The sequence below is a fragment of the Sceloporus occidentalis genome, unplaced genomic scaffold (genome assembly GCF_023333645.1).
Source record: "Sceloporus occidentalis isolate IW3139 unplaced genomic scaffold, rSceOcc1.0.p SCAF_4, whole genome shotgun sequence".
NCBI classification, from domain to species: domain Eukaryota; kingdom Metazoa; phylum Chordata; class Lepidosauria; order Squamata; family Phrynosomatidae; genus Sceloporus; species Sceloporus occidentalis.
This window is the reverse complement of record NW_028316984.1, coordinates 133,128,602-133,154,061: the sequence shown is the minus strand read 5'-3', so window position 1 is coordinate 133,154,061 and position 25,460 is coordinate 133,128,602. Positions and strand designations below refer to the sequence as shown.

At 40.9% G+C, this 25,460-nt stretch overlaps 1 protein-coding gene across 3 annotated transcripts in view; it reads right to left on the bottom strand.

Moving 5' to 3' along the window:
• Nucleotides 1–25,460, bottom strand: part of LOC149314633 (C-Jun-amino-terminal kinase-interacting protein 1-like) — an 80,548-nt gene that overhangs the window by 29,456 nt on the left and 25,632 nt on the right. For all 3 annotated transcript variants that reach the window (XR_016280945.1, XM_089521509.1, XM_089521510.1), the window contains exons 2-3: nt 21,492–21,597; nt 393–626 (exon numbers count right to left, since the gene is read on the bottom strand). Coding sequence is in view for 2 of the 3 variants with exons in the window: in XM_089521509.1 (XP_089377635.1) it covers nt 393–626; nt 21,492–21,597 (340 nt within the window). In the remaining variant the exon portion in view is untranslated. The remainder of the gene's footprint in view (nt 1–392; nt 627–21,491; nt 21,598–25,460) is intronic.

The following is a 25,460-nucleotide window of genomic DNA, read 5'->3' as shown; positions in this document are numbered from 1 at the left end:
AATTTCTGGTGACCCCATGAATTTCACAGGGCTTTTAAAGGCAAGGAATACTCAGAGGTAGTTCTGCCAGTTCTTTCCTCTGAAATATAGCCGATTAGCACCTGGTATTCACTGTTGGCCCCCAAATACTAATCAGGGCTGACCCTGCTTAATTTCCAAAATCAGACAAGATCTGGTGCCTTTAGAGAATATAGGCCCCTTTTAGGGAGGTGGGGGCACTTTATTTACTGTACAGCCACACTGACTTCTTTGAAAGAAGGCAAAAGTAGGATAGGTAGAATTCTCTTCCCTTTTGTTATCAACAGAAAGGTGAAATAATGCTTTTCCTTGGCAACAGGGAGATCTCCAACAGCACCCCATCCACTCTGCTCTTCCTCAGGGGCAGGACTCACCTGTGTCCGAGGCACCTGTGGAAAGAGATTGAGTGTGGTGGGTCGCTTGGGTCTGTAGGTATCCATGGTTACTGGTGGGGGCTCCTTCTTGATCAGCTCAGGTGCTGTCCCTTCTTCGACAGGGGTCTCCCCAGCAGCATCAATCAGGTCTAGCTGGAGCATCTCCGCCTGGAGACGGCTTGCCTCCCCTCCAGCCACTCCTAGGACGCTACTGGCCTGCAGACTGACATGGCTCTGCCAGGATGAGAGAGAGAGAGAGAGAGAGAGAGAGAGAGAGAGAGAGAGAGAGAGAGAGAGATCATGAGACTAGGGAGTGGGGGGATGAGAAAGAGAGGTCAGGCAATCCCATCACATCTCATCATCAGCCATCAGACTGAACAGAGTCCACCACACTGCCAGATCTTGCTGGCTGCTCAGCTTCTGAAAGGCTGGTTTGATAAAAACGAGTCAGCTAAAAACCATCCATTTTCCACTCTGCCAAAGCTTCTCAGAAATGCATTTGAAAGCAAACCTGTCACTCTTCTCCCTCCCCTTCACCGGGCCTTGCAAGCTAATAACTGGCAATGTGAGCATCCACTTTCCACCACCCCCACCCTTTCTTTGTAACAGGAGAGACTGGGGAGAAATGCAGACTAAGACCCCATAGAATAAAACTAAACCCAGAATACAGAGGGTTGGAGGCTCACATGATGACTTGAGTGTGGAGGAGTCTGGCCATTGTACTCTAGCTTTGTGGAATCTGCACAGAGGCCCTCTTGGATTTCACAAAGAGGTTTTACATCTTTGCAAGTCTTATTTAGAGATGCCTAGGACTGAATCTGACATCCACTGTATGAAAATCAATCCCTCAGCACAGAAAACTAAATGTTAAGGAAAAGCTTTCTCCCTAAAATGATAGCTTTCTGTCTGCAGATAAAGCACACCTATCCACAAACACTGAGGTGGTATGGTTCCCCCTGCCCCATTTTCATTCCCCTTGCCTTTTCTTTATTATTTCAGTAATAGTTTGATGTGTCCCTCACTTTGTACCTACACTGCAATATTTTTGAAATGGGAAACAACATTCTTGTTTGTGGAGAAGCATGCATGATGATTATACACATGTGCACTTCATTTTGTGTGTGTCTCCCTCTGTGTTGTGTAATAATAATAATAATAATAATAATAATAATAATTTATATTTCATTTTTTGCAAAGGAATCAAAGCAGATTACAGCAGTTTAAAATTGAAACATCTAAAAAATTACAATTTAAAAAGCCCCAAACCCCAACCCTCCCCACAACCCATTAAAAAAGATGAAACAACAAGAATTTTTTAATACATTCAGATGCGAATAAACTAAAATTTCGGGCAGTTGGCGCATGTATGAGTCTTCCTCTAATAGACTGATTGGTAAACTGTAACCAATCACACTTTCTAGCAGGTTGCAAGGGGATTATCTGTGGCGGTCTAATACAGCAAAAATAAACAGGAGTCCTGTTAACAGCTAGAGATCATTAAGAGATGAAACGTAATTTTAATTATTCTTAAATTTTATTTAAATCTGTGTTGTTTTAGTTTTTGTAATCTGCCTTGAGTCCCAGTATTGGAAACAAGACAGGACATAAATGAACAAAACTTCGTCACCACTACTATCATTACCATCAACAGCACCACCAGCAGCAATACAGTAGGTGTAATAGGCACAAGCTTTCATGGAACAAAGACCACTTAAATCAAATACAAGTTTCCAGCAGAACCACAGCAGTGAAACAGACACCTGTGTGGAGTTAGCCACCATGACTTTCCAGATGTTTTGGACTGCAGTTCCCCCAAGCACTCACCATTGACTATGCTGGCTAGGATTACTGAAAATTGTAGGACAGAAACATCTGGAGGACCATTACTGGCAAGCCCTGACCTACAATGAGGTTTCACCCTATATTTTGTGGCAAGTGAGCTGTCTAAACTTGGGTTTTGTACATAGTAAGTTCTAGAAATACGCAAAATGTATCCTGCTGTCTGCTGCCACCTACAGGACACTGCCCAGGCCTGCAATAATTGCTTAAGAAAGAAATGCTACATGGCATATTTTCCAGACACTCTGTTAATATCAATAAGGAAAACTTGATACAGTACTTGGTAAAATCAGTTCTACATAGTGTCTCCCCTGAACTGTCTACTGATCATTCTGAAAATATGAATATGATATGCTAAATTGTACTTTGGCACAGGAAATATCTTTCTTAGTGCCCTTTAGTGGTGAAAGGAAACAAGAAATAAACCACTGAGGCTGCTTCAATTTAACTTCAGCTCCAAAGCCAACAATTACAGTGCTGGAATAGGGGGCTATACATGTGACTTTAAACAGGACCTTGCTCTATTTGTGAGGCTAAGTCTGAGTCCCACTGAAAGAACCATAACAAAGCAGAGATGTTCGCCAACACTTCACAGACGAAAACTGGGACACGTGTGGCCAAGCAACATCAGAGTGTGGTCAAGATGGCAAAAGTTATTAATGAAGAAGAATAAACAGAAGCTGGAGCATTTGATTTCCCCCAAGCCTACTGAGCAGGGCAAGATTCCTCCTTTTTGTTTACTTTCCTCCTGCTGAGTTGATTGAATGCAAACTACTTCTGCTTTTTGAACTCAGTTTACAGGAACTGAAATAAACCAGGGTAAAGGGGGAAAGTGGGAGAAGAAAAAAGAAATTGGAATATTTTACAAGTGGATGGGAAAAACAAATCAAAGACTGTCAAATCAGATCAGTCAGCAGAATGGGAAATCTTATAGTTACTCATTAATACTTAATACCATGACGGGCAAAGTGTAGCCACCTCCAAGGCTGTTTTTGCAGTGCTTGACTCCTCCAGATTTCTTTTCAGGCAAAAAAGGTGGTGAATTCCCTCACCTGGAATGTACCAAGAAAGGCAGTTTATCGTTGACATAGAGTACCAGGCATCACCACATTGCTCAGCACCAAAACATCAAAAAAAATTTTTTTTCAAAGTTTTTCAAAAGCAGAGGTGGACTACTGATTACTTCCAGGGTTTGTTGTTGTTGTTGTTGTTGTTGTGGGACAGTTTTGTCCAGCCCTAGGAGGGTCTCAGGACAGAAAATTGCTTCTCAGACTGGTCCTGAGTTAATGCCTGGATTTCAGGCTGAAGAAACACATAGATGATTTGGTCAGAGGCACTGTATTTTATAATTTAAACTGTAGTAATCATTTCTAAACTGCATGCTGATTGGCATATGCCAGTTTTACAAATCTGCACCCTCTTTTGTCCTCTTTTTAAAGATGCATAGGTGGCCATTCCATACCCTGTAACTTTGGCAGGTTAAAGTTTGATTAATTCTCTGTTGTCTCACTTTTTCATCTGTTTTTAAAATGTCCCACTTTCCCCTCTTTGTCTTCAGTTTACTGCAACAGCTGTAAACTGAAGTCAAAGTGCAATGGTAGTTTGGACTGAATTTACTTAGAAAAAGGCAATTAATAATAATAATAATAATAATAATAATAATAGGATTTATTTATATGCCGCCCAATCACTGGGAATCCGGGCGGCTTACAACAGAGGGGATAATAGACGGTTCTTTGCCCTCAGGCTTACAATCTAAAAAGACATGACACAAAAGGAGAAGGGATTGATGAGGGGGGAGGGGATCAGGTCCAGCATTCTTCTCTCCCTCTGAGGCCTGGACCAAGGCAGATGGACTGGAGGGAGGGCTCTTCTTCTTCAGGCTAGCCCTGATGGAGCTGGGCCTGCCTGGTCAACTCCCTCGCAGGCCGGAGGATGGCAGTTATGGAGGGAGGAGTCTCTTCTTCCAGGCCAGCCCTGATGGAGCTGGGCCTGCCTGGTCAACTCCCTCGCAGGCCGGAGGATGGCAGTTATGGAGGGAGGAGTCTCTTCTTCCAGGCTAGCCCTGATGGAGCTGGGCCTACCTGGTCAACTCCCTCATAGGCCAGAAGAAGACAGTCTTAATTAAGTAGAGGATAGAATAAAGCCATCACCCTGCCCAGTAAATTCTGGGTAAAGGAAACTACTTCAGCCTTACCTAGCTTGTCTATTCTCTCTCAGTGACAATTTTTGCCATCTTGAACACAATCTGACATTGCTTGACCACATATGTACCAGGTTTTATTTGTGAAATGTTGAAGGATATGCATCCTAACCTGGGAGCATTCAAAAGGCACACTGTATTTAGTTCCTTGCCACTAACAGAACCATTCCTGCCATGCCCTGCTACACACAATCACTTGATTACACAAGTGATCTGCAATAGATTCCCCAAAAGATCCATATAAATAATATAATTCCAGGTGATTCCATCAAATGAACAAAGCCATATAACATTCTGGAAGGCAACCCTATTTTTGCAGGACCAGTCTGATCTGAAGCAAAATTCTTTCCCACTACCAAATAGCCATTATTTACCATATATATTTAAATAAGGCCCAAAAAAGATGGGCAGACAGGGGGCGGCTTTTGGCCACTGTGGGAGCGTGGCATTTACACTCTGCAGACTGGGGTGTTTGCAGTCCCTGGAGTGCCTGGAAGCCACTACGGAGCCGCCCCAGGGCTGCCTATGGTGGTCCAAAACCAGCCCCAGAAGGAGTGGATCTTTTCCGCACCTTATGGGATTGTGACAAGAGGTGCCCATGTGTTTGCCACAACTCAGGATGACTGGGCTGGAAGTGGCTTCTGGCCATTGCTTCCTGCCCATCTACTTTGTCCCCTTGAAAACCTCATGTATAAGTCGAGGGGAGGTTTCAGGGCCAAAATTATGGATCTTGATATGACCAATGCATAAGTCAAGAGTAAAACTTAGGGATATGCAACAAAGGATCTAAAGGATGAAGTAAAAGAAAACAATGTAAAAAAACCTTACAAAATTCCAACAGGAATAAGTATTTGTGATCACACTAAATGCTGGGTTGATGTGGAACAGATGGAGTCAATGCTTCCAGGACACATTACACTCTTGCCTTTCACCTAGGGTTGCCATAAGTCAGGACCTCCAAACCGGGACAAATGTAGGACAAATGTAGGACAACATTTTCAAATGAAGGACACATTTTAAGAAATGGAGGACACTCGAAAAAACTGGATGGTTTTTAAAAAATGTTAATATAAATGCATGTTTCTTGGGCATGCTCAAAATGGAGGACATTTTGGCATTATTCCTAAACAGATGGCAGAAATGGACTTCCCTTTCTGCCCAATTCCCCCCCCCCCCATTCCAAAACACACACTAAGCACATTTGGGCATTTCAGATGGCTTTACTGAACATGGCCTCTTGCATATTTCAGAGGCTTATTCCATAACCAAACATAATGTAGGACATTCAAACAATGGAGGCCACAACCAACTAAAAGTAAAAAACATTTATACACACACACACACACACACACACACACACAATATAAATCATATCATAGAGATCTTGTTGCACCTCTGAGACTAAATGCATCTGAGGAAGCAGACTCTTTCAGTTAATAATAATAATTATAATATTGATAGAATTAAGGGACATTATGAGGCAGTGGTAGAGAAGGACCAGGGTTTGATCTGTTGCTTGGACATAAACATACCCCACTGGGCTAAATCACACTCTCTCAGCCTCAGGGCATGGCAATGTGATGGGGAATTCAAGTTTCCTAAGGCTTCAGCCCTTGGTAAGGAAACAAAAATATCAAAACTATCAAAGCCAAGCCTGTGAGGGTCTTGCTTGTAAATCAGCAGAGCAGCAGAAATGGTCTTTTGTCTTAAGATGCTTCCATAAGAACTGAGGCTGACACAAATTGCTTGTAGTTTAAAAAACAAAACTTTACTAATGGCTTAAATCTACATATACATGGAAGCTACATCCTAACCTATCTAGTGAATAGTTCTGGTAAAACTATGCCTGGACAATAAGTATCTGCCAACCTGAATGCATCTACTGTATATAGCTTTCTAGGTTATGAAAAAGTCACAGCAAATAGCAAAGGTTTATCTGAATACTTAGTGGGCCACTAAGTGTGGGCTGGGTGGGTTAGGCTTAGGGCTTGTGTACACAATTAAAATAGTCCTCATTAGAATTAATAGACTGGGATCTGGCCACATGCAATTCAAGGGAATTTGGGCTTTTTTCAGGGAGAGTGCAAAAAACGCCATAAATTCAGTTGAGAATGGATTTGCAATTTTTACCGGAACACCTGAAACCTCTGGCTGCAACCTGTAACATTATCGAGCATGTGGCCAGTTGGCCATCCACTTTGCATGACTATGCATAGATTTGCATGGGCACACATTTTTGGTAGAAGGAGGGCATATAGATGAAAATGTATACAGGTAAGTGAAGGCATTTCAGTGTCAGTGCAAATGTGCAAAACGCCACAGCAATTTGCATAACAAACGTACAGGAAGACCATCCCTTAGTGAGTCAGAAGTTGTGCAGCCCTACAGTACTCCTTTTTAAAATGTTCTGAATAATTGTCAGGCAGTCTTTAAAAGTTATTTTATTATTCCCTGCTAAGATTTTTAAATCTTGCTGAGATTTTTAAAAGATACATGTTCCAAAAAATTTAATTAATAACTCTTTAACTATCTTAACTGACTTAATAGTTTCAGGGAATATTTTTTAACCTTCAGAAAATATCTTATGCCTCTGATAATTTTTGTGGCAGCTAAACCCTTCGTAGTGAAAAAGTTAGCTCATCCTTTGATTATTCATTGAGTTTGATACCAGGGAAGGTGTGCCATACTTCTACAAATAGACTTGGATTTTATAAAATGCTAAGATCTTTAGGGGAAGGTTTTCTCTCAGTCCTGCCACAATCGCAGGCTTGATTGGTGAGGACAGGAGAGAAAGCCTTCTTGGTGGCTGCTCCCACCCTTTGGAACTCTGTTCTGCAGGAGGCTAGGATGGCCTCTCCCTGCTTTCTTTCTGCCAGCAGTCATTTTTGTTTAAGTAGGTGTTTAATGGTTAAGCAGGAAAGGTTTTTATTTGTTGTTTGTTTTTAACTTTTGTATGGCTTTAAAATGATTTTATGGTGCTTAATATGGGGATTTTTAATTGTTTTTAAATTTTTATTCGAAACATTTTACATTTACTATTTTTGGAAGCTGCCTTGGGTCCCATCTTGGGAGTAAAGTGGCATATAAATAGAGTAACTAACTAACTAACTAACTAACTAAGTAAAAGCATTGATAAACATCCAGGCCATGCTAAAGAATGCTTCTGTTTACCTCAGTTGCTTTTTAAAGCGAATACTAATAGTTATATAAAAATTGACCTTTTGGTTTACATGAAGTACTTCATGCATATACATTAACAAAATTGTGGCAGCAACTTGATAACACAGACACAAAAACAGACACGAGGAGGGGCTAAATGACATGACAGTAGCATTGTCTGAGGCAGCAGTGGGAAAAGATCTTGGTAGTTACTTTTTTGGATGGCAGCTCCCACAATCCCTATGGCTTTTCTCATTATAAATATTTACCTTCATGCTATTCTTGACTTGCCTTCTGGCAAGACCTATACTTTTCAGCATAAATTCTGAATTGCCAAGACATGATCTGAGGTCTACTTTCCATTATCTATATTTATATTCTTCAGCAAATATAGATTTAACAATATGCACTTTATTGAACTTATGCTAAGAATTGCTGTGTCACAACTTCTATGGACAAATGGATCATTCAGATGTTTTAGTACTAAAACTCAAGGTCAGTCATGTACTTCTGTTCTGTGCCTATTTCTGTAACACCAGCTTCATCAGGGATCTTGTAGTACCTTTGAGACTAACAGAAAGAAAGAAAGAAAGAAAGAAAGAAAGAAAGAAAATTCTACCAGCTTTTTTCTTTCAGTTAGTCTCAAAGGTGCTACATGATTCCTTTGCATACTGATTTTCCAGACTAACAAGGCTATGTCTCTGAATTCAACCAGCAACTTTACCACCTTCCTTACCATCATTTTTCTTTAACAAGAGTATGTCTTAGAAACTCTTATTTAACTATGTTGAAATTTCCATACTTTTTCTTACTTCTTGATTATATCTTAGAGTCCTATCAGTGGAAAGTTCAGTCTTATCTATTGCATGTTGCTGAGAGTTCTATCCTGTACTTCATTTGGCAGGGACAATCTCAATTAATCCTCTCTTATCTCACTTTTTCAGCTACTTTTAAAATGTCCCAGCTACTTTCTCCTCCTTCCACTTTCCTCAGCTTAATTCAGTTGCTGCAAAGTTTAAAGTGGAAAAATAGTTTGCACTAAACTAATTCAGCAGGAGGGAGCAGAATCTTGCCCTTCCCAGTAGGCGCTGGCAACAGCAAACTGATGAACCTCTCCTAATTGTGTGTTCTTCCTCGTTAATAATTCTTTCCCTCTTAATCACACTCTCATGTTGCTAGGCCACATGTCCCTATTTTCAGCTGTGAAATGTTGAAAGATGTGCATTCCTGATGATACGGTCCATATCTACAGAGTATTTATATGCATGGCTAGTAATCTACCTTCTGGGGATCTGGAATAGTAGATCGTCAAGCCATTCTATTCTACACACTGCACATAAGAGCTGGAAAAGCTCTATTAAATAATACATAAAGCTCAACATCCTGATTATGGAGATGAACATTACCCAGAAATATGGAAGGCCTGGAAAACAAGGTTTGTGTGGGGAGAAGGGGAAATACATATGTACTGACTGACTGTATTGAAAACTAAACTGCACATACTTTGCAGTTCTGTGTTAACTGATATTTGCAAAAATAAGACATTCCGCAACTCTCACTTCCCAAAAACATTTTAAACCAGATGTTTTGCACTGTGAAGGGAAACAATCAATCTTTTTATTCTGAGTAAGAACAATAGAGTGGGGCTACAGCATTACAGCAGACAATAGAGTAGTACATGATGTCCCCCCAGGTCAGTATGCACCTTACAGTGCCAAAATAATTGTGGGAATGCAGCATGAGACCTCAAATCTAGTTGCACCTCAACTAGATTTGAAGTCACATGCTGCATGCCCACACTCTCATGTCATTTTCTCAGTCTCTCAGTCACTGGCCTGGGCATAGCAGGTATCCAGAGTTTCACAGTGTAAATCAGTTGTGGCAAAGCCTGGTCTCATATTCTTCTCTTTCTTCTTTTGTGTACTATGAGAAGAAATGATTACGTCTGGTTTTAAACAAACCTTTTCCCTATTACATCCAGGCTGGGGGAACAATGGTTTCCCCTTTACTTAACAAACCAGGATCAGAAGATGCAATTTGAACATGATTTGTTCTCAACAGAGTTAAAGAAACCACAGGTCCCCTGGGCCTGTGGTGTATTTAATACTATATGTAAAAGCTTCTAATCACTTGTGTGGGAGAGACTGGCATGTACAGTTGGCCCTTCTTATACACGGATTCAAGAATCCATTGTTTGAAAATATTAAAAAAAAGAATACATTTCAAATATCAAATCTTGATTTTCCATTTTTATAAGGGACACCATTTTGCTATGTCATTATATTTAATGGGACTTGAGCATACACGGATTTTGTTATACACAGGGATCTTAGAACCAAACCCCAGCGTATAACAAGGCTCCACTGTATAAACCTGAGTCTTACTGTGACTTGATATTTGTAGGAGACCATGATTTCCTTTTATATCTAAATTAGATAATTGTTTCTCTTAGGTGATTGGGGTATTTCTCTTCCTAAAGCTCATAATCAGGTAAACATAAAGGTGGAATATACTGAATATTAAAGTTAGGATTGTACATGCCATTGTAGTTCCCATTTCTATGTATGGTTGTGAGAGCTGGACAGTGAAGAAAACTGATAGGAAGAAAATCAACTCATCAGATGTGGTGCTTGGAAAGAATTCTGCAGATATCATGGACTGCTAAAAAGACCAGCAAATAGTTCCTAGCACAAATCAAGCCTGAATTCTTTCTAGATGACTAAACTGAGACTGTCATGCTTTGGACATATCATGGGAAGACATGACTCACTAGAAAAGACAATCATGCTTGGTAAAGTTGAGGGCAATAAGGAAAGAGGAAGACCATATACCAGTTGGATAAATCCAATCAGAGAAGCCACAGCCATTAATCTGCAAATACTGAGTAGAGCAGTTTAGGACAGGGTGACTTGGAGGTCTCTCAGTTCATACGTTAAAGTTGACATGAAGGCAGCTAATACCGAAAAACATGGGTGGCCAACTGTGGCAGAGGGAGTCACCAGTTTTTGCTTCCATATACCCAGGAAGGCCACAGTGTGTAATTCAGGACTAGATCAAGGGAAGTAATAGTGCCACTGTATTCTGCTTTGGTCAGGCCCCACCTGGAATATGGTGTCCAGTTCTGGGCACCACAATTCAAAAAGGATGTTGAGAAACTGGAGCATGTCCAAAGGAAGGTGACTAAAATGGTGAAGGGTCTGGAAACCATGTCCTATGAGGAACGACTTAGGGATCTGGGGATGTTTAGCCTGGAGTAGAGAAGGTTAAGAGATTATATGATAGCCCTGTTTAAATATTTGAAGGGATGTCATATTGAGGAGGGAACAAGCTTGTTTTCTGCTGCTCCAGAGAACAGGACCCGGAACAATGGATGCAAGCTACAGGAAAAGAGATTCCACCTCCGCATTAGGAGGAACGTCCTGACAGTAAGGGCTGTTTGACAGTGGAACACTCTTCCTTGGAGTGTAGTGGAGTCTCCTTCCTCTGAGGTCTTTAAGCAGAGGCTGGATGGCCATCTGCCAGGGATGCTTTGATTGAGATTTCCTGCATGGCAGGGGGTTGGACTGGATGGCCCTTGTGGTCTCTTCCAACTCTATGATTCTATGATCCTATGATTCTATGGCCTGTTACAGACAGCCAAAATAAAGCTGCTTCGAGTCACAGTGGAGGTATGGTGTTTCAATGATGCATGCGTCCTAAGAGTCCAGAAGCTACACCAAAGCCATGCTCCAATCCTTAGGGCTGGAGTGTGGCTTTGGTGTGACTTCTGGACTCTTAGGACGCATGCATCATTGAAACACCATACCTACACTGTGACTCGAAGCAGCTTTATTTTGGCTGTCTGTAACAGGCCATAGATTCTAAAAATCTTAACTTGGTCACAGCCTTTTGAAGCTGTTTTGGGTGCAGCAAGTTGTTGTTTTTGTTAACTGCCTTCAAGTCAACCTCAACTCATGGTGACTCTGTGGATGAGACATCTCCAAGACCCCCTGTCTTCTACTGTTTTGCTTAAGTCTTGTAGATTCATGCCCACACCTTCCTTAATTGAGACTAGCCATCTGGTATGCAGTCTTCTTTTTTTACTACCCTCTATCTTTCCTAGCATTATTGTTTTTTCTGAATCTTGCCTTGTCATGATGTGGCCAATGTATGACAGCTTCAATTTGATCATTTTGGCTTCTAGGGATTTTTCAGGCTGTTCAATGAGCCATTTGTTTATCTTTTTGTTAGCACTCTTCTCCAGCACCACATCTCAAATGAGTTGATTTTCTTTTTTCCTGCTTTATTCACGGTCCAGTTCTTACATCCATACATAGTGATGAGGAATACCATGGCATGGATTATTCTTGGATTATTCTAATTTTAGTGCTCAATTGTATATCTTTGCTCTTTAAGATCTTTCTAATTCTTTCATTGCAGCCCTTCCCATTTCTTTTCTTCTTCTCTCTTGACTGTTCTGACCATTGTTTGAGCCAAGGTATGAAAAAGCTTTTAACGATTTTGATTTCCTCATTGTCTATGTTGAATTTATGTAGGCACTCCGTGGTCATTATTTTTGTTTTCTTTAAGTTCAGCAGCAAGCCTGCCTTTGCACTTTCTTCCTTGAGCTTTCTTAGTAATTATTCCAGGTCTATTATGTTTTCTGCTAGTAATACAGTGTGCCTGCGTCATACGCAGGCGCACCTTACACGGCTTCCAGCATATGGAAAAAACCCTGGCGCAGCCCGGAAAAAGTAATGGGGTGCGCCGCGGGCACAAGTCCCATTACTTCTAATGGGGCTCGAGCATACATGTTTTTCCCTTACGTGTGTGTGTGTGTGTGTCCAGAACAGATCCCTGCATAAGGGAAGGGCACACTGTATGCTGTCATCCACATATCGTAGATTATCTATGTCCCTTCCTTCTTCTTGCAGCAAAACTGCCATGACAATTGACAGTTTGGGGAATTTATGAAACACTTCTCATACACACTCCAAACTTAGAGGGTGTTATGGGTCACAAAAGTGGTGTTGGAACCACACTTTAACCACCACTGGTATAACAGTATGGCCTCTTCCACTCCATTCCCTCCCCCCTTCCTGAATTCTCCTCTAATCTTCTTCTTTGTACTGCAACTCTCAGAATCCCCCAGCAAGTGTGGCCAAAATCAACTGAGATTCTGGAATTGTAATACAAAAAGTTTAACATTTCTAAGCGTTGAGACCCATCTCTCTCATTATTGATACATCTGGTTAATGTGGAGTTTAAACACATTAAAAGAACATATAGCAGTAGTGACAGTGGTCAGAATTTTAGCTCTGATGTTGTAGGATGTTGTAAAATTTTATGCAAGCATCTGCAAAACCTCACATTCTTTCACCTACCTAGCCCTGTCTAACTCAATTATAGCAGAGTACATTCTGGGCTGTCGTTCAGTCCCCTGTCTTCTGTAGCAAGCTTGACCTCTGAAGGAGTGTCAAAGCATTGTGAATCTGGCACAGATGTCAGTATGTGATTTTTTAAAAAAACAAACAAAAACAAATCAGCTATCGTTCTCTGGCATTGAGACTCACTGAACATTATAGCAGAGGGTTCTTCTTTGGCAAAGTAAAGAATTCATACAGTCGTAGAGCTGGAAAGTACCACAAGGGCCCTCCAATACAACCTCCTGCCATGCAGGAATACACAATCCAAGCATGCAGATTCTGTACCAGATGTACTGCTTCTGTGCAACCAAATCTAGACCTTGGAAAGATTCATTTTTGGATAACAGATTTAAGAATACTCAGCTAACATGGCTAGTGCCTATGTTGCCTGGGGCATATTGGGAGTTGTAGTGTAAAAACTTTTCAAAGATCTGATCAAATTCATACTATCATAAAACAACATCTGTCATTTGCTCAGAGTATTTTTTTATATCCCATCCCACAAATGGATTGTTTTTCCTCATTCTTCCTCAAGCTCTATGGTATGCACACACATTTCTGATTAAAGAAAATACTACTCTAGCTGTGTGTGTGTGTGTGTGTGTAAGCTTGAGTGCTCTTTCCAGTGAACAAATACAATCTCTAACTTTACCTTGCATGAACTTGATAAAATGTGCCCCTTTTAGTCTTGGTTCTTGAATCCCTGGCTTCTGATGCAGTTGACATTTGTTATTTGCAGCTCTATGAGTTGAACATTTTTCTGCCCATAACTAATTCCTTATCCTCAAACGCCATGCTCATGTTGAAGCTGTTTAAGGGGCGCTTTTATATAAACCAAGTAACCATGTGCCCATTTACGCAAAGCTTAATTTGGATTGGCTCAACCTCTGGCTTTTTCATTTTAAAAGACTCACCCCTAAAGCATGTGAAATAAACAGAGAAGGGACCTTTTAAGGCTGTGCTGAGTGTCCTCACAGCCTTACAATCCCCCCCAACCATATCAGAGAAATGGCTATTAAGTTGACTTTTGAGCCACCCTTGGCATCTCTCATAGTAGAAAATATCATTGTTTTATGGTAAAACAGCCATTCCCCAAATGTTGTATAGCATGATATAATAATAATAATAATAATATTTATTTATATACCACTTTTCCAAAACTGATCAAAGCGGTGCACAACAAAGAATACGAAATACAATAATCAAAAATAACAACACGATATATACATAACATTAAAACTTGACCATAAAAATTCAATCGCAATTTAAAATCATAAAAACCATATCAAAGCAAGCTGAGTTGATAATCAATGGTACAAGATACATATCAGGGGGGAAACCACACATATCAAGGCACATGGGGGAAAGCTTGATGGAAAAAGAAGGTCTTGAGTCTCTTTTTAAAGAGATCCAGGGAGGTGATGGAGCGGAGCTCATCGGGAAGGGTGTTCCAAATTTGTGGGGCCGAGATGGAAAAGGCCCTTTGCATGGTCAACGTATATCTCGCAGTTGGCACCCTCAGCAAATTCTTCCCGGCTGACCTGAGTGTGCGGGGTGGATTATATGGGGAGAGACGGTCCTCCAAGTAACCTGGGCCCGAGCCATTTAGGGCTTTATAGGTAATTACCAACACCTTGTATTGCGCCTGGAAGCGAATGGCAGCCAATGAAGATCTTGTAAGGGCGTTATATGGTCAGCTCTAGAACAACCGGTGACCAATCTTGCTGCCATATTCTGCACTAATTGAAGCTTCCGGGATTGGTACAAGGGTTGCCCCATGTAGAGCGCATTACAGAAATCCAATCGAGAGCTTACCAGAGCATGTACCACAGTTTCAAGGTCCCCCGGCCCAGATAAGGTCGCAGCTGGCGTATCAGCCGAAGCTGATAACAGGCGCTTCTGACTGTCGCATCCACTTGAGATGTCAATTGGAGCGACGAGTCCAGAAGCACTCCCAAACTGCGAACTGAGTCCTTCAGGGGGAGCGTGACCCCATTCAGGACAGGTGGAGAAATTTCACTTCCCGGGCCCGGGGAGCCTATCACTTCTTTGTACTTCCATTTTCTCTGGATTCAGACTGAGTTTGTTTTCCCTCATCCAGCCCATTACCGACTCCAAGCAGGCATTTAGAGGAGAGATGCCATCCCTAGTCACTGCATATTAAAATTAAATTAAATTAAAATGCCGTCTTCTACTCCCATCTACTCCAAACGCAAACAGCAGAATTCATTTTTGAAAGTCAAAATGGGTGGCACCATATTTGGTACAATTAACCTTATTTGATAAAGAAATGAAAAGAGCACAGCTTTCTTCAGAGGCAGGTACTTTCTCTCTTGCTTCGGCTAGAGCCTTTCCCTATTTAGTTTCCAGTTGTCAACCCAAATACTACATTCTTCCTTTAAAAACAAAAAACTGTGATTTCCCCCACCTTAATTGTTGTTGCTTCTGGTGGAGTTTAGCTTGCAATAATAATAATAATAATAATAATAATAATAATAATAATAATAATAATAGTTTATTTATATCCCGCCCCTTGAGGTCAATCGGGGCAGCTAACAACGATAAAATACAGTACATAGTAGATCAAAATTCCCTCCCCCCTTAAAAAATTATTAAATCAATTATAATTAAAACCAACTAATTAAACAATATTAACACATACACATTATTACAAGACAAAAACAAAACAGAACAAAACAAATAAAACAGAAAACTACGGTAGCATTTCCAAGGAGGACCTTGGGGACTCTCATAAGAACAGGGTTCCTGAGGCCTGGGTTATCTATTCTGGAAAGGCCTGCCAGAAAAGATCCGTCTTGACAGCCTTTTTAAAGCTGTCTAAAGATATCAATTGACGGATCTCGTCCGGCAGGTCGTTCCACAATCTGGGGGCGACAACAGAAAAAGCCCTCTGGGAGGTAGCCGAAAGCCTAGCTCTTTGAGGCTGCAGCAAATTCCTCCCAGAGGACCGGAGTGTGCGGGGAGGATTATATGGGAAGAGGCGGTCCCTGAGATAGTTTGGAGCCAAGCCATTTAGGGCTTTAAAGGTGATAACCAACACCTTGTACTGGGCCCGGAAACTAATAGGCAGCCAGTGGAGGGACTTCAATACTTTAGTAATATGGTCCCTTCATCACACAGTGCCACATCAAGAAACAAACTTCCTGAAAAGATATGTGGGAATGGGGAGTAAGGCCTTTGACAAGGTTCCCCATGACATTCTTGCAAACAAGCTTGCAAAATGTGGGCTAGACAAGCTAACTGTTACATGGATTTGTAACTGGTTGACCAGCTGAACCCAAGGGTGTTCAACAATGGCTCCTTTTCATCCTGCAGAGAAGTGACCAGTGAGGTTCCACAGGGCTATGTCCTGGGCCCAGTGCTATTCAACATCTTTATCAATGATTTGGATGACAAAACTGGGGGCATGCTCATCAAATTTGCAGATGACAGGTGCCCACACTAGGAGGAGTAGCTAATACCCCAGAGGACAGGATCAAAATTCAAAATGACCTGAATAGACTAGAAAGCTGGGCCAAAGCTAACAAAATGAACTTCAACAGGGAGAAATGTAAGTTACTCCACTTAGGGTGGAAAAATGAAATGCCCAGATATAGGATGGACACCTGGCTGAATGAGACTATGATGTTTATCACACTATACTCTTAAAGTGCTACTATTCCACTTTGACTCCTCTAGCTGCCTCCTGTTGCATTCTGGGATTGGCAGTTTTAAGGAGGGGTATTTAGAATTCTCAAGCAGAGAAGTTCTCTGCCTGAGAATTCTAAATACCCCTCCTTAAAACTGCCAATCCCAGAATGCAACAGGAGACAGATAGAGCAGTCAAAGTGGAATAGTAGCACTTTAAGAGTATAGTGTGATAAACATCTATATGTGTGAAAGGGATCCGGGAGTCCAAGTAGACCACAAATTGAACATGAGTCAACAGTGCGATGTGGCTGCTAACAAGGCCAATGCTATTTTAGGCTGCATCAATAGAAGTACAATGTCTAGATCAAGAGAAGTAATAGTTCCAGTGTATTCTGGTTTGGTCAGGCCCCACCTGGAATAATGTGTCCAGTTCTGGGCATTACAATTTAAAAAGGATGTTTAGAAACTGGGGCATGTCCAAAGGAGGGCGACTATAATGGTGAAGGGTCTGGAAACCATGCCCTATGAGGAATGACTTAGGGAGCTGGGGATGTTTAGCCTGGAGAAAAGAAGGTTAAGAGGTGATATGATAGGCTTGTTTAAATACTTTTAGGGATGTTATATTGAGGAGGGAGCTAGCTTGTTTTCTGTTGCTTCAGAGACTAGGACCCGGAGCAATAAATGCAAACTGCAGGAAAAGAGATTCCACTTCAACATTAGGATGAACTTCCTGACCGTAAGGGCTGTTCGACTGTGGAACAAACTCCCTCGGAGAGTAGTGGAGTCTCCTTCCTTAGAGATCTTTAAGCAGAGGCTGGATGGCCATCTGCCAGGGATGCTTTGATTGAGATTTCCTGCATGGCAGGGGTTGGACTGGATGGCCCTTGTGATCTTTTCCAACTCTATGATTCTAGGATAGGTCAGTAGACAAACCGAACAGCAGGGCATAACCCTGTATCCCCCCCTGGGACTAGGCATTTTAAAGGCTTATATGAGTCTTCCTTACTGAAATATTTCTGCTGGGAGTAGACAAGCCAAAGAGACAACAGTTTTCCAGCCCAGAAATACACTGCAGAACTATCTCAAAGACCTCCATGCCAGTGATAACTGTAAAGAGTTGAAATATGCAACTAGTTGCTTATTTTATCTGTAAGTCCACATACATTTCTATGTAATTATTTGAGAGCACTTTTGATTCTATATATATTCCATCCTTCATTCAGTCTCTCTTTTTTCTTTTCCATTAAGTGATAGCCCTTTGGGATTTGTTTCCTCTTGCATGAAAAGCCATTAATTCATATTTTAGCAATTTTTCTTTTTTGTCTTAGGCATTTTTTCTTTAGGGCTGTAATCACTCTCTTCACTTTCTTTAGCATCATTCCCAGTTCATCTTTGACATCTGGCTGATTGAACAAGAGTTTTATCTAACTGACGTCCCATATACTTTCCAGTTATAATATTAATATTATGAAGATATATTTATATATATAAAAACATCAACACTTGGAACAAGCTGGCTGTGGAAAAGACACGTTGTTTTTAGATGCAGCACTAGAAAAATCAAATGAAAAATAGTAAAGAAATTCATACCTGGAAGAGATGGTTTTTGACAACAGGGGTAGAAATGCGGTAGATTATATATATATAATGTTAATCTTTTAACAGGAATCTCTTCCAGGTATGAATTTCTTTACTATTTTTCATTTGATTTTTCTAGTGCTGCATCTAAAAACAATATGACTTTTCCACAGCCAGCTTGTTCCAAGTGTTGATGTTCAGATGTGTTAATTGGAAGTTCCCCATTAATTCATTTTCTCCTGAGGCTTGAGATGTTCCCTGTATTATTTGCAAAGAACACATTTCCTCTGGCTGCAGAAGATCTTTTGTTCTTTTCTTTACATCTTTGCAGCTCCCCTCTCTCTAGTGTGGAATACACAGTAAATCTACTGCATTTCTGCCCCTGTTGTCAAAAACCATTCTGTTTTAAAACTTCTCAATTTTGCTGGCTCCTGTGGCTTTCATAGAACACTCAAATTGCCACTCTGAACCTGGTCTAGGCTTTCTCGTGTAATATTTAAGGTTCATACGCCTTACTGAGATTTACTGGAGCAATACCAAAGAACCACCCAGCCCAAATTTTACTTTAACTTCTTTACTATTATTCATCAACCCCATTAATGATTTTGTTGTCTGAATGCCACGGCACCAGCAAGATCAGTAACTTGTTCGGATACTAAAGATAAATTATTTCTGGATCCTCTAAAACTGGCTTCCCAAACTTAGCACCATATACTTTGGATTAAAATTATTGCCATCCCCAACCAGAGTGGCCACTGGCCATGCTGGGAGGAGGTGGGAGGAAGCTATAGTCAAACTTATTTGGTGGGCATTAGATGGGGAAAGACTTCCCTAAAATGGAATACCCTTCCCTTGCAATACTGGGGCATATGGTGCAATGTTTACGAGTATTTTATTTGATTACATTTGCAACGTGAGTCTGCACCATTCCTTGAGCTTCTAATAGATCACCTCTGTAGTGCACTCAAAGTGAACTACAGCAGATCCAAACTGGAGGCATCGTATCAGAGATGGAGGTACAATGCCTAGAGTGACATCATGTCATCTTATGTTTCATACAAGTAAATATTTCTATGCAAATCCAACTATGAACAAAATGCCAACCGTCAGATCAGAAAACACCTCAGATCCCTTTCAGATAATAGCTGCTTTCTCTGGTTTCAGAGCTTACTTTTGGATACTGAAGCAAAATAACAGGAGGATGTTCCTAACCATGGTTAGAGTGTCTTTCTGCATCACTGGTTAAACATAACCTTTGGCACTCATCTGGGATTAGGGAGAAGAGATACCAGAAGAAAGATGTTGGATGCCAAACAAGCTTGAACCTTAGCAGTCATGGGAAATAATAACTGAGAGTGTGAAATGTGCCTATTAAGGACACATGAAACAATGCTCTCGAAGAAGTGATGGCCTGTTGAAACAGAGCCTTATAAAGTAAAGGAAACTGGCAACCTTAACTACAAAATAGAGTTAAGGACTCTGGCAAACTGAAAAAAGTTGAGTAAGCATTAGATCTGAGGAATAATGTTGATTCAGCTTTCTTTAGTTAAATCCTCCTTCTCTATGGTGTCTTTATTTTAAGCATCCCAGTATCTCATTGACACTGAGTAAAGTTTCTCTCAGCCTGGAAAAATATGTTATTTTCCCCAGTCCAGAATCTTTATGCGTATACAAGCACAGTGGCAAGAGCACCTGCATTTATTTCAGGACCAGGTAGTCCCCAGGTGCAGGCAAGACACAAAACACTGCAGTGAATTTGCCTCAGGCCCAGGCTGCAGCATAAGTCTGCCTGAAGCAGTCTGTAGTACAATTCAGACACAGACAGGCAAGTGTATTCATATTACAGTTATTTATCTGAGCATTTAACAATGGATGCAAGCTACAGGAAAAGAGATTCCACCTCAACATTAGGAGGAATTTCCTGACAGTAAGGGCTGTTCGACAGTGGAACACACTTCCTAGGAGTGTAGTGGAGTCTCCCTCCTTGGAGGTCTTCGAACGGAGGCTGGATAGCCATCTGTCGGGGATGCTTTGATCTGGATTTCCTGCATGGCAGGGGGTTGGACTGGATGGCCCTTGCGGTCTCTTCCAACTCTATGATTCTATGATTCTATATATACATGTTTTTCTCCCTCTCTTATGTGTATGCTCATGTGTGTACATATATGAGCACATATATATGTATAGTGTGTGTGTATGAGGGTGTTTTATATCTACCTACTTATCTGGGATCTGATCTGTCAAAATGAAACATTTGTGGAAGTCCTTTCTCCATACCTGGTGGCCTCCACACAAGTTCAACAGAATCACAGAATCCTAGAGTTAGAAGAGACCAAAAGGGCCATCCAGTCCAACTCCCTGCCATGCAGAAATACACAATCAAAGTACTTCCGACAGATGGGCATCCAACCCTCTGCTCAAAAACCTCCAAAGAAGGAGACTCCACCACTTTTCAAGGGAGTCTGTTCCACTGCCAAACAGCTCTTACTGTCAGGAGGTTCTTCCTAATATTTAGGTGGAATTTCTTTTCCTGGAATTTGAATCCATTGCTCTGTATCCTAGGCTGCATCTGCACTGTAGAAATTATCCAGTTTGACAGCACTTGAACTGCCACAGCTCAATTCTATGGAATCCTAGGATTTGTAGTTTGTTGTGGCACCAGAGCTCTCTGACAGAGAAGACTAAATGTATCACAAAACTACAAATCCCAGAATTGTATAGCATTGAGCCATGTCAGTTAAAGCAGTGTCACACTGGATTATTTCTGCAGTGTGAATGCAGCCTCAGTCTCTGGAGCAGTGGAAAACAAGATCACTCCATTTTCAGTATGACATCCTTTCAAATATATTAGCATGGCTGTCATGTCACCTCTTAAGCCTTTTTTACCCAGGCCAAACATACCCAGCTTCCTATGCCAGCCCCCATAGAATATGGTTTCCATGCTGGTGTTGAATATTTTATATTAAATTTAATATAAATTTAAATTTATATTAAATTAAATATAAATTTAAAATTAAAATGCTACTGTGCTTGCTTTTCTTTCAACATTGAATTCAAGATGGCTTAAAACATCTAAAGGCACAGTGCAACTTAAAAAAAATACAAAAGTTAAAACAAAAACTGTAAAAAGCTTTTAAAATGTTAAAAATACAGGTAACTTTAAAACACACATTTAAAACAAAATAATCTGTCAGCCCATTCCTGCCTTTTGTGAAAGAATGATTGTTTCATAAGTAATTAGTAGAGAATCACTAGTGTCCTTACCCGTGAAGCCAAACTGTCCTTACAGTGCAGGCTAATTCCACATTCATCAGTGATTTCAGATAGATCTTCATCCTCAAACTCTTCCAGACTGATGTCATGAGTGAGCCTAAATTAACAGAAAGGCCACATGGTTATCCATAAAAGAAAACAACAATAAATGGATGTCAACTACCAACATACTGTTCAGGCAGTGTTAAAATCCTGTGATCTAGAACAAGGACAGTAATTTGTATACAAGGGTTGCTGCACTAAAAATCATCTTAAATAATCTACAAAGTAAAGGCTCTAGTCTAGACAATCTTTTTAAAAAAAGTTTATTTATATAATGCTGCAAGTTTACACAACACTTTACACAGTCATCAACCAAAATACAGATAAAACCTGCCTATAGCATACAATCTAAAATAATACACACTTAATACACATTATCTAACTCTCAGAAATCAGGTTGTGAGCTGGAAAGCTTACCTAAACAAAATAATCTTTAATTGGACTTAAAATTAGCTAAAGATGTAGTAGACTGTAAACGTTTGGGAAGGAGATTCCAAGAATAGGGAACAGCAAGGGAGAAGGGGTAGATCCAAGCTGGGAAAGAGGAAGCCCTTGGCTGGGTCAACAGCCCGGAGTCCCTGGAAAGTAAAGCATAAGCAGGATGGTAGGGGGAAACAAGGGCTGACAAATAAGTTGAGGCCAAACCATGCAGGGCTTTAAAGGTTAACAGAAGGAACTTATAACAAATTCTGAAAGGAATAGGGAACTAGTGAAGAGATGACAACAAAGGGGTGATGTGGTCATAAAGGTGAGCTGAAAAGATAATCCTGACAGCAGAATGTTGCACAGAGATGAAGGGGCTAAGGTGGAAGCCCCATCAACAGAAGGTTGCAATAGTCCAGGCGAGAAACAACCAGGGGGTGAACCAAAGTCTTAACAGTAGATATTGAAAGAAAAGCTCTGAAAATTGAAATGACTTGGATGTGACCTGGATCTGAGGAATAAATGATAAAGAAGAATAAAAAATGATGCCAAGACTACACGCTTCCTTCACAGGCTGAATACGAATGTCATTAACTGTACTTGAAAATGAATATTGCAAAGTTGGCTTTGGTGGGGAAAAAAGTAGTTCAGTTTTGGCCATGTTAAGTTTCAGACATCGATGAAGCATCCAAACAGAAACAGTCAAGAGACATGATGAAACTTGCTGTTCAATGCTTGAGGAGAGTCACGGAGTAGAGAAGTACAATCAATTAATGAAACAAATGTCTGGGAGTTTTCTTGTGATCCTTTAACATTTCATAAAACTAAGGGAACAGAAGTTAGTCATGTATCTTCAAAGAGGCAAACAGAAAGGACTGTTTTCTTAGGGTCATTTTGTATGTCTATGCCCAGTACTCAACTAAAGTATGACGGCAGAACTTGCACATCCTGGAATGGAGCCACAAGACAGGAGAAGGCAATTCTTTAGGTGACTGTGTCCCAGGTTGTTTAGGGTTTATAGGCCCTAGAGCTGCAATTTGCCCACTCCTGATTTGCAGCTGTTCCACACTGCAGAAATAAAGCAGTTTGACAACACTTTAACTGTCATGGTCTATCCTGTGGAATCCTCTGATTTGTAGTTTGGTGAAGTATTCAGCCTTCTTTGTCACAGAGCTCTTATGCCTCACCAAACTACAAAATCCAGAATTCCACAGGATAGAGTCATGGCAGTTACGAGGGGTATCAAACTGCTTTATTTCTACCGCATGGATACACCTTCTGTGCTCCAAAGATAAGCTGCACTGAGTTTCAAGTTCATCCCTTCTGGAAGTAAAACTGAAAGCTTCTCTGCTTTACTGTGCTGTCAAAATCTTAGATGGTGGTTTAAGTAAGGTTCCTTGAAACAAGGCCAGTTTCATAAACTATAGTTTCAAATCTAGTTGTTACATCTAAACATAGATAAGATTAATGAAAGTTTGCCTTGGTTCAGATGGTACAGCACACTGTAGTAGTAGTAGTAGTAGTAATAATAGTAATAATAATAGGATTTATTTATATGCCGCCCAATCGCTGGGAATCCGGGCGGCTTACAACAGAGGGGATAATAGACGGTTCCCTGCCCTCAGGCTTACAATCTAAAAAGACACGACACAAAAGGAGAAGGGAATGGTGAGGGGGAAGGGGAACAGGTCCAGCATTCTTCTCTCCCTCTGAGGCCTGGACCAAGGCAGATGGACTGGAGGGAGGGCTCTTCTTCCAGGCTAGCCCTGGTGGAGCTGGGCCTGCCTAGTCAACTCCTTCATAGGCTGGAAGATGACAGTTATGGAGGGAGGAGTCTCTTCTTCCAGGCTAGCCCTGATGGAGCTGGGCCTGCCTGGTCAACTCCCTCATAGGCCGGAATCTAAAGTAGTAATCTAAAGCAGAAACATATCTCATGAACTCATATCCCTGATAGAAAAGGGATGGGGAATCATGCAGGCCTGAAGTGTGTAATGTTCACCTACAGTTTTGTGCTGCATCTGAACCATACTCTTATTTAAACATTTTTCCCCTTTTAAAATTTATTTCTTTTAGACAAGTCCTAGCAGTTATTTCAGTCTCATGCACCAAGCATTGGCATCATCTGAGGCACAACTCCATTAAAAGTTACGTTCAACACAACAGTTTAAGTCCACTTTCCACACTGGGTGATCACAATGAATCTCCATTTATTTGGGACTAGAGAAAACAGAGTGTCATCATGATGTGAGACCCAGTGTGGTGTAGTGGTTTGAGTATCGGACTCTGGATTAGGGTTCTAGGAGACCAGGATTCAAATCCCTGCTCAGCCATGGAATCCCAGGTATGGTGATACTAAGAGATTTTCTTGGCAAGATCTGTTCGGGGGAGGTTTACCTTTGCCTTCCTCTAGGACTGAGTATGATTTGCCCAAGGTCACCCAATGGGTTTCCATGGCTGAGCAGGGATTCAAACCCTGGTCTCAAGAGTAGGACTGCTGGGAATGCTCTATGACCCATTACATGACCAAGTAGAAATGGAAAGATGATGGAAACAATAGATTTACTCCCAGCTGCTTCAGGCTACAGCAGCCTTTCTCAAATAGTGGGGCGGGCCCCCCAGGGGGGGCGCGAGGCTCCGTAAAGGGGGGCGCGAGGCTCTGTTATGCAGAGGTGTACTTATAACAATTTTATAGACAAATGATACTATTTACAGTCACGCGGGGGGCGCGAAATGTTTTCTTCTTCCTAGGGGGGGCATGACAGAAAATAATTGAGAAGCACTGGGCTACAGAAACAGAATCTACCCTAATTCTAATCAAATTCTGTTAACAAATATGGAAAATAAAACAATGGCCCACAATTTTTTGTTATTATTAGCTGCTTTCAAGTTGATACTCATTAGTAATGTTTGTTGCTTACATTTTAAGGCTGTTTATAAAGTAGGTTGAACTATGAAAAATGTCTAATATTTTGTTATTTGTTACACCAAAAATCTTCTAATGATGCTAGTAATTATGCTGCTTTTCAAAATAATGCCATTGTCCTCTCATTACTTGTAAAATTCATTTGTTACAAGTAACATAATCACTTGTAATATGTTACTTCCAAGTTCCACACTTACCATGTTATCTCACAACTCACAGTTAAAGCTGCTAAGCAAATGTTCTGAACTGGTCCACCTTGGCTCCTAAGTGTTATCCTGTTGTTACTCTCAATAAATTCTCTCAATATTTCTCAATAAACTTCTTAATGTTAGGTCAACAAAAGGAGGGAAATGTGATACGCCTGGAGGAATAGAAGTGACAGCAGTGTCCATCTGCTGATCCTGCCATTATGACTTAATTGCATTTTTAAAAAAACAACCTTGTTGCTATAGAATATCTTCAAGAAGGAGATAGCCAGTTACAGAAGTATCCATTACTTATATACAATGCATCCTACCAAATATAAGGCATTTCCCTGAACTGCAGCCTTATGGCACTTGAGATCTGCTACC